General features: G+C 40.7%; 1 protein-coding gene across 1 annotated transcript; it reads right to left on the bottom strand.

Moving 5' to 3' along the window:
• Positions 1-4,526: 4,526 nt before the first annotated feature.
• b4galt7 (xylosylprotein beta 1,4-galactosyltransferase, polypeptide 7 (galactosyltransferase I)) lies at positions 4,527-13,866 on the bottom strand. The gene is made up of 8 exons (XM_080416013.1): positions 13,674-13,866; positions 12,539-12,616; positions 9,722-9,854; positions 8,933-9,129; positions 7,646-7,871; positions 6,989-7,072; positions 5,665-5,769; positions 4,527-5,434 (listed from the first exon to the last, which is right to left on the bottom strand). The coding sequence occupies exons 2-8, from the start codon at positions 12,589-12,591 to the stop codon at positions 5,276-5,278; spliced, it is 957 nt and encodes a 318-aa protein (XP_080272139.1). The 5' UTR covers positions 12,592-12,616; positions 13,674-13,866; the 3' UTR covers positions 4,527-5,275.
• Positions 13,867-14,598: the final 732 nt, after the last annotated feature.

The following is a 14,598-nucleotide window of genomic DNA, read 5'->3' as shown; positions in this document are numbered from 1 at the left end:
TGAACACACTGTTCACTTACCAGGACTGATTCCTACTTTACAAAACCATAATTTACAAACAGTCATCAGTTATTAATCTATCATTAAAGGGACATTTCGCCGATTTTTATCTAGGTCTAGGACCCATAAACACGATCCTGGTGTGTCTTTTGTGTTTTATCTGTATGTTTAGATTTTTATCCATATCCTCAGAGACTATGAGGCATTTGACTCATAGTCTCTTTATCTCACCTTATTTCCTGACTACGATGTAGACCACACCCCCACACAGCCTCCCCTCCCCACAAGGAAGGGCAGTACCCCAAAGCATTATGGTCATTGTAGTAATGCAGCAGTCCAGTCAAACACACAGACTTCTATATATTTCTGGCCATAGGGTGCAAATTTGCTACTGTTATCTACTACAAATATTATTAACATTGAGTGACTGTAAGTTCTTCCAGGGGTGAAATGCTCCTTTAATTATTTTGTCATTTTCCATGACTAGTGGAAAACTTTATGTATTAAACATATAAAATGAACCATAATAGAAGAATGAAAAAAGAGCAAACAAAGAATCAAAACACAAATAAAAAAATCAGACTATCATTCAAAAAGTTGTTTTTGGATCTTAAATCCAAACCATAAAAAGGCTTTATTTCAAGATATGAAAGGAAATTGACCCATGATGACTTTTACATCAACAAACCTTTCATAATGAAAAATAAATATGTGGAAAATAAACCTTTAAGAGTTAAAAAATAAATGTTACATTAACAAATGAGGGGAACTGGTGTGAATCAGTCCACTGGTCTGGGACAGCTGGTTTCCATGTGTCTTTAATGTCTCTGCTCGTCTCCATGTCTCTCGTCTTGTCTGACAAAAGCTTGCCGATCTACAAGCTCACAATGCGTCGCGATGCATTGTGAGCTTGTAGATCGGCTATTTTCAAAAGATGTTTAAACATTTGAAAACTTGTGAAATGGGGACATCGTGCATTATGAGTACTTTCTACTTTTGGTACTTTAAGTACTATTAGAAACTTCCAGATCTTACAGCCAGACCTGGACATCACACGAGAACCAACTTTATTCATATTATCGTTACGGAGTACAGCAGACTGGAGTGCAGTAAAGCAGACTGGAGTGCAGTAAAGCAGACTGGAGCGCAGTAAAGCAGACTGGAGTGCAGTAAAGCAGACTGGAGTGCAGTAAAGAGAAGAGAATAAAGGCCCCTACCTGCTACAGTTATAGCCATCAGTGGATGGATGAGTAAAACTGGAGCATGTAGGGGCCATAACCCATTCAATCCAGGAACACATCTGTGTCATTCTAAGATTTCTTTGGCTATTCCAAAAATAGCAGATCTACAAGCTCACAGCACGGCACTCGGTGCCGCACAAAACGTGTGCAAATCTTTGAATATATATATATATACATTTTTAACTCGAATCTTTGCTTCTGGTGGGGGTCCCTGGAACAACATATTTTGAGATGGGGGTCCGCGGCCAAATACATATCATTCTAGGTGGTCCTTGACATGAAAAAAGTTGTGATCACCACTGAAATAGCAATTTTCTTTTTAACCGTTAGGATTTAGAAGACATTTGTAGAATCCCCAGAAGCAAAGATTTGAGTTAAAAACGTTTTCTTTTTCAAAATAAATAAATAATGGTTCTAGCTAAATAATCTAAAATGACACATACTGTATATGCGTTCTCGGATTGAATGGGTCAAGGTGCCGTGTCCACAGAAAACACATTTTGAGCTGAGCGGCACTGTGGGTATCACGTCCATAGCGCTCACACAGCTTTGGATATCATCTCCATAGCGCTCACACAGCTTTGGATATCATCTCCATAGCGCTCACACAGCTTTGGATATCATCTCCATAGCGCTCACACAGCTTTGGATATCATCTCCATAGCGCTCACTCACACACAGTGTGATGCCTGCACTGTTCCAGCCTATCAACCACTGAGGTGCTCACTGCTCAAACATCCTGTCATCTGTGTCATTTAGCACAAATATCTAAGCTGAAACAATGTAAACATGGTTGTAGTAATGATTCAATGTCAGGATGTAAATGACTGTGTTGCCAGACACAATCAGGAGGATCAGAAGAGCAGCGCTCCTTTCAAAAAGTTGAACCGTTTTCCAGCTTGAAGCGACCAGGACGCTGCGCCAAAAAAACGCTGGGGCGCTGCCTGGGAGCGCTGAAGCGTGATGCTCTGTGCTTTAAAAGGATCCCTGGCTAATAAGACAAATATACATTAATACATTATAATTGCCCTCTATAACTAAAATTAAAAAACCTTTAAAACACCTTAAATATTTTATTTATTTTAGAAACAGTTCATCTTTTCGGTTCATCTTTTACTCAAGAAAGACAAATGCCCGTCGCAAGTTGATGTCGTCATGTGTGCATGTGTGGTCGAGCCCTATGGGATGCATGTGCAAAAAAACATATTTTAAATATTGATTTGATGCTCATATTAACCGTAGGAAGTATTAAGTTGTTTTTTATTTTCACATACATTCCATAGGGCTAGACCACACATGGACACATGACATCATCATCTCGCGACGGGAGTTGTCCCTATTGAGTGAAAGATAGACTATTGCTAAAAATAAATAAAATATTTAAGTTTTTTTTATTTACAACTTTAGTTATAGAGGGAAGGATAGGATAAGGATAATTCCTTTAACAGGTCCGTTCATGAAAGTCCTTCCAATGAAGGCCTGTGAGCAATTAGGGGTTAAGAGTCTTGCTCAGGGACAAATTTCATTTCATCGACACATTTGCTGGCCTGGCCTGGAATCGTACCTGTGGCAACCAGGGCCTCTGGCTCCCTAGGCGGGCTCACTAACCACTCAGCTATGGCCGCCCCTCAAGGTATAATGTATCAAGGCATATATGGCTCCTTTTCCTTAACATCATACAGTATTGGTCATATATATTATTCATGAATCAAACAGCAGGTGTTTAAGCTCCTTTCACACATGGATGGAATCCATAACATTGCTGGATAAAGAGAATATCTGGCAAAGACAGTGGATAATCATTCACAAAGATACATCCATATGGTGCCTGTTGTTTCCACATTAAGATGACCATATTAGGGCTACAGTACGGCTACAAGCTACATGAAACCCATTAAAACCGGGAACGCATCTGTGTCACTTTAGATGTCTTTGGCTATTTTTTCCAGGGGCTTCCCTGGAACAAAACATTTTATACATTTTTGCTTTATAATATATATATTCAAAGATTTGCCACGATTCACAATTTTTCAAAAGAAATAGCAGATCTACAAGCTCATCTGTGAGCTTGTAGAGCTTGTATGCGCTTGTATGTCTGCTATTTTTGAATAGCCAAAGAAATACAAAAATGGCACAGATGCGTTCCCGGTCTTAATGGGTTAACGCAAGAAAGACTACATATAAAACATGTATGTGGGACAAGTCCTCCCTGGGACGTAGTAGTCGAGACAAAGATGATTTCTATGTTGTTGTAAGTTGTACCGTTTTGTACCGCTGCTACCCTGAACGGGGGGGGGAGGGGGGGGGGGGGCTCCCTCCTAAAAGAGAGCTTGTATCTCAATGGGACGTCGTCGCCTGGATAAATAAAAGTCAAATAAAATAAGCCACATGAATAGAGTCCTGACGTCACTGATGACACCGCCGCTAGAGCAGTGGTTCTCAACCTGTGGGTCGGGACCCCCACATGATTTTGGGAGGGGGTCCCCAGATGACAGTAAAGTGACAATTTAAGGACTTTTAAGACCTTTTGAATACCTAAAAAAAAGAAAGAATGAAATGAAAAAACTATACTATAACTGGTCAAACATTTGCCAAATTGTTAAATATGAAAAAAATATATTTGAAAAAAAAAACTCACAACGCCTCGCAACGCACGGCGCTGTGAGCTTGTAGATCGGCTATTTTCCACAATATTTATCTGTGGAACTGCTTGTCAGGCTGGGGGGTCCCCAGTTCAAAAATGATTATTTTGGGGGGTCGCGGCGTGAAAAGGTTGAGAACACCTGCCACTAGAGGGCATTGTGATGGTGTGTCGTTTTATGATAATAAGTTACATTTGATAACGTCTTGGGATAAATGAGTACTTTTTCACCAGTCAGCTCCATAGCCCTGACACAGCTTTGGACATCATCTCCATAGCGCTCACTCACTCACAGCGCTATGGAGATGATGCTTCATATCCATAAGAGTAAAATGGACGGGGCTCATTTTATTCTATTTTTGAAACAGTTCTTATTTGACGCGATCTAAAGATTTCTCTATGGCAGGGGTCTTCAACAGGGGGTCCGGGACCCCTAGGGGGTCCTCAGAGTTACTACAGGGGGTCCGCCAAATTTTTGTGTGATATGATTTCTTTTTTCACATTAACCACTTGAACCCTAGCGTCCCTATTCTGAGGAGAACTTTAGCCAAAAATAGCAGATCTACAAGCTCACAACGCCTCGCGCTGCGAGGCGTTGTGAGCTTGTAGATCTGCTATTTTTGGCAAAGAGGTATATGTGTAGAGGGAAAAAAGATCAGACCAAGTAAAAAAAAACATAAATTTGTTTTTTTAAAGTTATGGTTTCTTATATAGGGCTATGCACATGTGTCATGTGACACTGGCCAATCACAGTCCTGAATAGACTGTGATTGGCCAATCACGGTGCAGGGTTAGGCGGGGTACTTTTTGGCCAATCACAGCGCAGGATAATTGTACAAATATCCAAACCTCACTTATAGGGGCGGTTTCACCGCCCAAAAAAAGGTTAATCTGAAACACAATTTGATACAATATAGAGGGGGGTCCCTGCTTCATCTATCTCTCAGCTAGGGGGTCCTTGTCCTGAAAAGGTTGAAGACCCCTGCTCTATGGGGAATCTCTATTGGGGAAAATAACACCATAACCCAGGGGGGATAGCGCCCTCTAGCGGCAGTGATGTCAGACTTGGGTGCTCTATGGGACCTGGGGAGACCGACAACACACCAGAACATAAATAAATAAGACATATTTATTAACACTGATGAGGAGAGAGAGGAGAGACAGGTCAGTTCATCCAGGTCTGTCTCCTGTCTGTCTGTTTCTCTCTGTCCAGGCTTGTCTCTCATGTCTGTGGTCCATCAGGAGAGACAGACAGAGTCTTCTCCAGTCTCCAGTTTCCAGTCAGTGAGACAAGAAGTGAATCAGCTTGGAAAAAACAGCAAACCGTCTGTCTCTCTCCATCTGTCGGTCTCTCTCCGTCTCTGTCAGTTCATCAGCCTGTCTGTCTGTCGGTCTACCTGTCTGTCTGACACCAGGGCGTCAGTTCCAGGTCACAGTGCAGTCTGGTGTTGATGACATCACACGGCGCCCCGCTGATCAGCAGCTGCTGTCTGGACTGCACGTCGTACCCGAGGTTAGAGAGACCTCCCGCCGGGTCCACCTTGAACTGCTCCTACACACACACGCACACGCACACACACACACACACACACACACACACACACAGTATATATAATACAACGTTGTCAATATATTAATCTTCAGATTCTGTGGGTAGTAATATTATGCATAATAAATTATTTTAGAATCCCTAATGAAGTAAAAGTAGTAATAATACAGACAATAAATCAATTAATTTTTTTTAAATAATAATAATAAATCAGTAATATGAATGAATCAAACCTGTTTCTGAGCAGCGATTCTCTTGGTGTCTCTCTTCCTCCAGGCTGAGTCATGGATGTGACGGAATGTCTGGTAACCTGTCGATATGCCACTGGGTCTGAACAGCTACGCACACAGACAGGCAGACACACAGACAGGCAGACAGAGATAGAGAGAGACAGACAGAGAGACAGGTTAAGCCCGATTTATACTTTGTTGTCTCACGATGGTGTCTCACGCTGAGAACCTACAACGCACTGATACTCTTCCTGCACTTCTCTTCTATGTCATGAACAGTAGATACCACCAGGGGGAGCAACAGTAGATACCAGCTGCTATGTTCATGCATGTCATTATACTACTACCTGACATCATCCATTAACCCATAAAATAAATAGTTTACCCCAAAAAAGTACTTATTTTCTATCAATTACTCACCCCATGAAGCCTTGAATTCAGGGAGATTGTTTTATTTTTTGACACATTCCTGAGCCAATCATTTGATGAACGGCTGTATTTCCGGTAGGAGACTCAAAGAGTCTCCTTTGTGTCTCCTACCGGATACATTAGCATCTTTCCACCAGATCATCAAATTATTGTCTCAGGACAAAAATAAAAAATCTCCATGAATTCAAAGCTTCATGGGGTGTAATTGATAGAAAATAAGTATTTTTAACTACTACTCCTTAAAGACCTGAGGCCGACTCTACAAAAGCCTTCTAAATCAGTAGTTCTCGAACTTTTTCGTACCATTGACCCCCGAATTGATGTATTTATTTGCCCCCCCCCCATCTGAAAACGCTCTGTGCCAGGGACCCCCAGAAGAGAAGATTTGTGTTAAAAAATGCAAAACACTTTTTCAAATGTTTTCAAAAATAGCAGATGTACAAGCTTGCAGCGACATGAGCTTGTATATCTGCCATTTTTGAATAGCGAAAGAAAAAATCTAAAATGACACAGATGCGTTCCCAGTTTTAAACAAGTTAAAGGATGTGAATCACTCACTTATCATTCAAAAGTGGCCCGAAAAAAGATCAGAGACCACAAGGGGAGGTCGATTTAAATTCATTGCAGCCGTTTTTTTCTTCCTTTTTCTCCTTTGTACATAATAGTACAGTAGTACATAGTACGGTACAGTATAGTTATTTATATTTGTTGAAGACATGTATTAATGTATAATTTGCTATGTTGATTAATTGAATACATAGGACCACAATGGACGTTTTTTGTGTTATCCTTTTAGCCCAAGTGTTTTACTGTACTTCTGTGCCGTTTACATGTCTGACTGACTAATTAAGTATTCAATCAATCAATGGTAATAATAATAAAAACACATTCCTCTTACCTGCAGCTGAGCCTTCCTCAGTCGTCTGTAGAACTCGTCATCCTCTCTCCCCCAGCCCCAGAAACGGTTTGACATGCCATTACACTGAACACACACACACACACACACACACACACACACACACACACACACACACACACACACACACACACACACACACACACACACACACACACACACACACACACACACACACGTTAGTGTGACAGTTGATGACATGAAGGCACCACCAGGGGGCGCATCATGCAACATACATACACATGCTGTGCATCCATCCTGTTCTCAGTCAGCAGACACATAATTAACAGTACACTTGACGCAGACACCTCCTATCTCCATTGTTCTACTTTTTCTCTTAAATTAATGCCCTAATGATCTACAAGTTCAGTAAATTAATGCTCTGGTGATCTACAAGCTCACAGTCACAGCGTAGCTATTTTTTAAGTAAAAGTGGTTAAGCGTGTCAGTGGGTTTTTGTAAACATTGAACCAATCAAAAGTATTAACAAGAGCTTGTGACTAAATAATAACTATGTTGAAGACAGAAGACACATGATAATGTGAATTCACGAGACCAGGATGTTTTTTCTAGATAAACACCTACATTGTAGATTGATCACTAACCATGTGAAAGTGTTTCTTGGTATTGATCACTAACCATGTGAAAGTGTTTCTTGGTGAGCAGCAGGATGCCTCCTACGTAGGTCTTGTAGTGATACAGAGGGTGGAGGTCGGGCGAGGCCACGTGGAACGGCCCTTCGCTCGGGAAGCCGTAGTCCAGGTCGTCGTTGAGGGGCAGGAGGTCCACGTCGTGCATGGCAACGTAGTCCGTGTCGTTAGCCGACTCTAGGTAACCCACGTTGACCAGAGACGCACGGTTAAACCTGAGACAAAGACACAAACAGGACATTAAAACTACTCATTAACACATAGCATGCCAATCGCGTAGATCTACGCGAACCTAAATAAAGCCGCAGCGTGCCAATCGCGTAGCCTTCGCGAAGTGGTCTTTTTTTTTTGTTTTCTCTCGCAGTGACACATTTCATTGTAGCACTCTCTCGCAGTGACACATTTCATTGTAACACTCTCTCGCAGTGACACATTTCATTGTAGCACTCTCTCGCAGTGACACATTTCATTGTAGCACTCTCTCGCAGTGACACATTTCATTGTAGCACTCTCTCGCAGTGACACATTTCATTGTAGCACTCTCTCGCAGTGACACATTTCATTGTAGCACACCCGGATACGGAAATGACGTCAATCGAAGATTTTCGTTCCCATCCGCCGCCGCTCTAAAGCTTCCGCTAAATCGCCATTATCTCGGTGTTGTTTTTCTCCGCGCTGAACGCTGTTTGAAACGGGTTTTAGAAACTGCTACTACTGCAAAATGGAATGTCGCAGATTGAAAATGTCTTCTCTGGGCCACTCACACAGCTACCCTGTGTGTCTACAAACAGTTGAACACGCGATCATAAGGGATTTAGCGAGGTCTGTGGCGAGGTGAAAAAAACAAAAAAATAAAATAAATCGCTGGCAGTGGGTGAGTACATTATGATATTAAACTCTGGCATGGAATGTGTTAAACCTGAGAGAAAAGACTGTTATTGCTATCTTGGAGTTGGAGAAATGGTAACACACTTAACCAATAAGAGGCTATGCGCGTGACATCATCGTACCCGGAAGTTATGCGGGAACGCCTATACTAAGTGGCAAAAAACTACTTTCTGGCCTTGACAGCCCATACATCCAGACAGAAAAGTCCTTTCTGACTGTATTAAACGACGTTAAACTCACCAACATGGCAGCTGTACGGAAAGCTTGAATTATCCTCTTTCTATCTGCAGAGTTTGTGTTTCCTAAAAATCCACCGTAGAGACCGTCCTCCAGTGGGGTGACCCTTACCTGAGGTGTTTTTATAATTGTCCAGTGGGGTGACCCTTACCTGAGGTGGTCCACCTGGTTGATGACGTAGATCCTGTGTCTGATGCGCTTCCTGTTGAGGAAGGTGTGGATGAACGGAACGAAGACCAGCAGCTCATCGAAGCGCTCTCTGAACGGCACGATGAGCGCCAGCTTGTGAGGACCCCAGGAAGGGTCGTCCGCGGAGGACGCCCGATTCTCTGAAGACGGTCCACAAGGCTGAGGAGGAGATCACGATAAAAAAAAAGCGTTAACATGTTTTACTAAGCTGCTTTATAGGTAAGCAGGAAACATGGTAATCTGGGCAAAACAATGATTTGGTGCATAAATAAATAATTGAATACAGAATGTTCCTATTAACTAAATGTCCTACAAGGAGTAGGAGATAAAGTACTGCTGCTTTTATCTCCTACCAGGACCTCTAGTACTGCTGGTATTCTTCTATCCTACCAGGACCTCTAGTACTGCTGGTTTTATATTCTACCAGGACCTCTAGTACTGCTAGTTTAATGTCCTACCAGGACCTCTAGTACTGCTGGTTTAATGTCCTACCAGGACCTCTAGTACTGCTGGTTTTATGTCCTACCAGGACCTCTAGTACTGCTGGTTTAATGTCCAACCAGGACCTCTAGTACTGCTGGTTTAATGTCCTACCAGGACCTCTAGTACTGCTGGTTTTATCTCCTACCAGGACCTCTAGTACTGCTGGTTTCATCTCCTACCAGGACCTCTAGTACTGCTGGTTTTATCTCCTACCAGGACCTCTAGTGCTGCTGGTTTCACCTGCTGTGGTGGTCTCTGGTGGTCTTACCTGCTGTGGTGGTCTCTGGTGGGTTCCATCCATGTCTCCAGAGCAGCTGATCTGCAGCCAGAGCAGAGAGCAGAGCAGCAGGAACACACACAGAGCAAACATCTTGTAGACGGTACATCTCCTCCACATAAACCTGTAGAACACACACAGAGCAAACATCTTGTAGACGGTACATCTCCTCCACATAAACCTGTAGAACACACACACAACAAACATCTTGTAGACGGTACATCTCCTCCACATAAACCTGTAGAACACACACAGAGCAAACATCTTGTAGACGGTACATCTCCTCCACATAAACCTGTAGAACACACACACAACAAACATCTTGTAGACGGTACATCTCCTCCACATAAACCTGTAGAACACACACAGAACGAAAAGAAAACTCAGTTTTAACACTAGCAGGTGAGTCAGGCCATGCAGCATCCGGCAACCAGCTTCACACAGGGTTAGGGTTAAGGTGACTCTCCACCAAACACATTACTTCAGACTACAACAGACTTAATATATATATCGTTGCTGTCGGGTGGAAACCTCATCCAAAACGGTTACTTTTCTGGACTCCAGTTCAACAACAGCAGATCAGTTACAAGCTTGTAAATCTGCTATGTTTTTGCTACTTTTGCGTGACGGGGGTTAAAGGCGGAGATTAGAGGTTTCTGCCCGACAACAACGATTTCCTGTTCCGGGTCAGTTTCCCCACAGCTTCATCTGAACACCTTCATGTGTGTTTTTATGTCAAACATGATGAGAGGGAGAGATGAACCGTTCAGAATGGAGAGAGAGGGAAAGACGAATAATAGCATGGATGTAATTTTGTTTCCAAAACCATTGACATAGTTGTCACAGTATTTATGCAAGGTGTTTTCTTTTCTTTTTTCCCCCCACACACCCCCCCCCCACACGCACACACGCCACACACACACACACACTCTATACATTCCCAAACCTCCGACTCACTTCTCCTCCAGGTGAAGAACTTTTGAAGAGTCATTTCTTGAGAGACAACAAACGATTTGAATTGTTTTAGAGACACTGAGATGTTCAGACTGTTGTGAATGTGTGACTGTTGGACTGAAGCCGGGCTAAAAGTGTTCTCATTAACCACTTAAAACCCGTATTGGCCAGTGAAAATAGCTGATCAACAAGCTCACAACGTGTCGCATCACTATGTATTGTACACAAAGGTCCTACAGAGACACTGGCCTGTCTTACAGAGAGACAGACAGTCTCTACAGAGACACTGGCCTGTCTTACAGAGAGACAGACAGTCTCTACAGAGACACTTGTCTGTCTAACAGAGAGACAGACAGTCTCTACAGAGACACTTGTCTGTCTAACAGAGAGACAGACAGTCTCTACAGAGACACTTGTCTGTCTTACAGAGAGACAGGCAGTCTCTACAGAGACACTTGTCTGTCTAACAGAGAGACAGACAGTCTCTACAGAGACACTTGTCTGTCTTACAGAGAGACAGACAGTCTCTACAGAGACACTTGTCTTACAGAGAGACAGACAGTCTCTACAGAGACACTTGTCTGTCTAACAGAGAGACAGACAGTCTCTACAGAGACACTTGTCTGTCTTACAGAGAGACAGACAGTCTCTACAGAGACACTTGTCTGTCTAACAGAGAGACAGACAGTCTCTACAGAGACAGACAGGCTGTCTTACAGACACATTATCGCTAAAGCGTGCAAACCGATATGTCGGACATTATCCCATTCAATCCGAGAACGCATCTCTTGTCATTTTAGATTTCTTTGGGCTATTAAACAATAGCAGATCTACAAGCTCATAGAGCGGGACCGAGTGCCGCGCTATGAGCTTGTAGATCTGCTATTTTTTTTAAAGTTTGTGCAAATCTTTAAATGTGTATATTTTATAAAGCTAAAATGTGTTGTTCCAGGGACCCCCAGACGCAAAGATTTGAGTTACAAATGTTCGCTTCAGAGCGCTCATGAGCTTGTAGATCTGCTATTTTTGAATAGCCAAAGAAATCTTAAAATGACACAGATGCATTCCCGTATTGAATGGGTTATTTGACTTTTTTGGTCATCGGTATCAGCAATTATGCAGCCGATTATGCAGATTTCTAACCCTATTTTGGGACAAAAGTGGTTAATGTAACTTTCCTCTTCTACCATGGATTTGAACCCGGTTTCCTGCACAAATGTAGCTCAGAGATGAGGTTCCACAGTCTCGGGTGCCGAAAGACGACGACACCAGTGAATATTGGCCGCTATGCATGATTCTTACCTTTTTCCGCACATCGTATCCAGAAAGTAAAGGTCGGTCCCCCTGCTCTCAGATGTTTCTTTTTTTTGCGGCCAAGAAAATCTGAGTGACGGGTTGAATTAAGCGTTTTTAAATGGCTTATTCAACCCCCGTCCGCATGTGCAGTAATGCACCCGTAAGATTGCATTGGGAAAACATGGCACAGGCTGACAAAAAATGTAGACCCCCCCCCCCCATTTCAAAATATTTAGTTCCAGGAACCCCCAGAAGCAAAGATTTTAGTTTAAAATGCATATATATATATATATATTCAAAGATTTGCACACATTTTCATGATTTTCTTTTTCGAAAATAGCTAATCTAAGCTATGAGCTTGTATATCAGCTATTTTTGAATAGCCAAAGAAATGTGAAGTGGGGGCGAGCGTTCTGCCGCTGGGGGAGAGCATTCCATGAAAATAAATGGGGGGCGAGTGTGTTTTGGGGCGAGGGTTTCGGTCTACCTCTCTGTAGACTATAGTGTCTCTGTAACATTTGGCACTTCTAGTTGAAATCCTTTCTGACTGAGACTGACCTGCTGTCCTCTTTGAAGCTGAGGATGGGCTTCCTTCTGGATGAATGCATCATTTTCACATGGAGTCACAGACCAGCTCTGAAGGAAAACAACAAAACAAGCTTCAAAAAGGAGAGATATTTTCTTATTTTCTTCTCTTATTTTAAAATGTCCACTATTGTAACTGGTGTCACGTTACTCACACTTAGGTAGTGCAATTGATATATATATATATATTTTATTTTATAATCAGAGAATACATGTTCAGGTGGGTAACCAGGCGACAATCCATTTATTTAGTGTCACACACTCACTTGTTTAATCTGTATCCTGACTGACTTCTCTATCCTGATTGGATAAAATTAGTATCCCGACCTAAAACACTCTAGAATATAGATATTATATAACACTTATTTTAACAAACACATATCACTTACCCTACCTTTGCATATAACCAGTACCACTGGTTCTTAGTTGAAATAATGTCATAATAATAATGATAATAATAATAATAATAATAATAATAATAATACATTGAACAGTTTTGGTTCGATATGTTCCTGTTAATAATAATAATAATAATAATAATAATAATAATGATGATAATAATGATACATTGAACAGTTTTGGTTCGATATGTTCCTGTTAATAATAATAATAATAATAATAATAATAATAATAATAATAATAATAATAATAATAATAATACATTGAACAGTTTTGGTTCCATATGTTCCTGTTAATAATAATAATAATAATAATAATAATAATAATAATAATAATAATAATAATACATTGAACAGTTTTGGTTCCATATGTTCCTGTTAATAATAATAATATTAATAATAATAATAATAATAATAATAATAATAATGATAATAATGATAATAATAATAATACATTGAACAGTTTTGGTTCCATATGTTCCTGTTAATAATAATAATATTAATAATATTAATAATAATAATAATAATAATAATGATAATACATTGAACAGTTTTGGTTACATATGTTCCTGTTAATAATAATATAATAACAATAATACATTGAACATGCAGTTAAAATAACGTAATAATAATAATAATAACACTAACACTCATACATGAACACACTTCCTGTCCACGTAGCATGTTGTTCAGCTGTTATTTAAACAAACCTTGTTTTAAGGCTTAAATCCTCGACAGTTCCTGCAGCGCCGCCATTGGTTCCCGGTGTGTTTCACACACAATAAGTCATGTTACAGAACATATGGTTACATTTAATATAATATATTAATCATTATTTAATCTCTGGAGAAAAAGCACAAACTGATTCTTTTTTTTCCTTTTTTTTTTGCTGCGGTCCGTCCGTCAAATGTCTCCGTGTGGGAAAGGTGTTGCGCGACTATGGTTCCGGGTCCCGCAGGTTGCTTTGCTGTCCAAGGTATCATCATGGAAAGAAGGTAGGGTCATCTACGTCGCTATCATGCAATTCCAGTGGTGTAAAGTAACTAAGTACATTTACTTAAATACTGTACTTAAGTACAATTTTGAGGTATGTGTACTTTACTTGAGTATTTCCAATTTCCAATACTTTTACTTCTACTCCACTTCTCAGAGGCAAATATTGTACTTTTACTCCACTACAATTATTTGAAAACTTTAGTTACTAGTTACTTTTCAGATATAAATTATTATAAAAATATACATTAACCACTTTAGCCCTATTTTATACATAGCCTATTTGAAAATAGCAGATCTACAAGCTCACAATGCGTCGCGCTGCGACGCGTTGTGAGCTTGTAGATCTGCTATTTTCAAATATTTGGTACTTTTACTTTTGATATTACAAGTACATTTTGATGCCAATACTTTTGTACTTTTACTCAAGTAAATTTTGAATTCTGGACTTTTACTTGTATCAGAGTATTTTTATATTGCAGTATCGGTACTTTCACTTAAGTAAAGAATTTGAGTACTTTTTCCACCACTGTGCAATTCCAGCCGGCAGATTCGTCGCACCATGGAGCCAGACTGCAGCGAGAGCTCTAGCTGTAGTATACAACCCTCGTAGACGTATTTATGATTCTGACGTTTTCAATC

The sequence above is a fragment of the Gymnoscopelus braueri genome, assembly GCF_963280865.1.
Source record: "Gymnoscopelus braueri genome assembly, chromosome: 20".
NCBI lineage: Eukaryota > Metazoa > Chordata > Actinopteri > Myctophiformes > Myctophidae > Gymnoscopelus > Gymnoscopelus braueri.
This window is presented reverse-complemented; position numbering and strand designations above follow the sequence as displayed.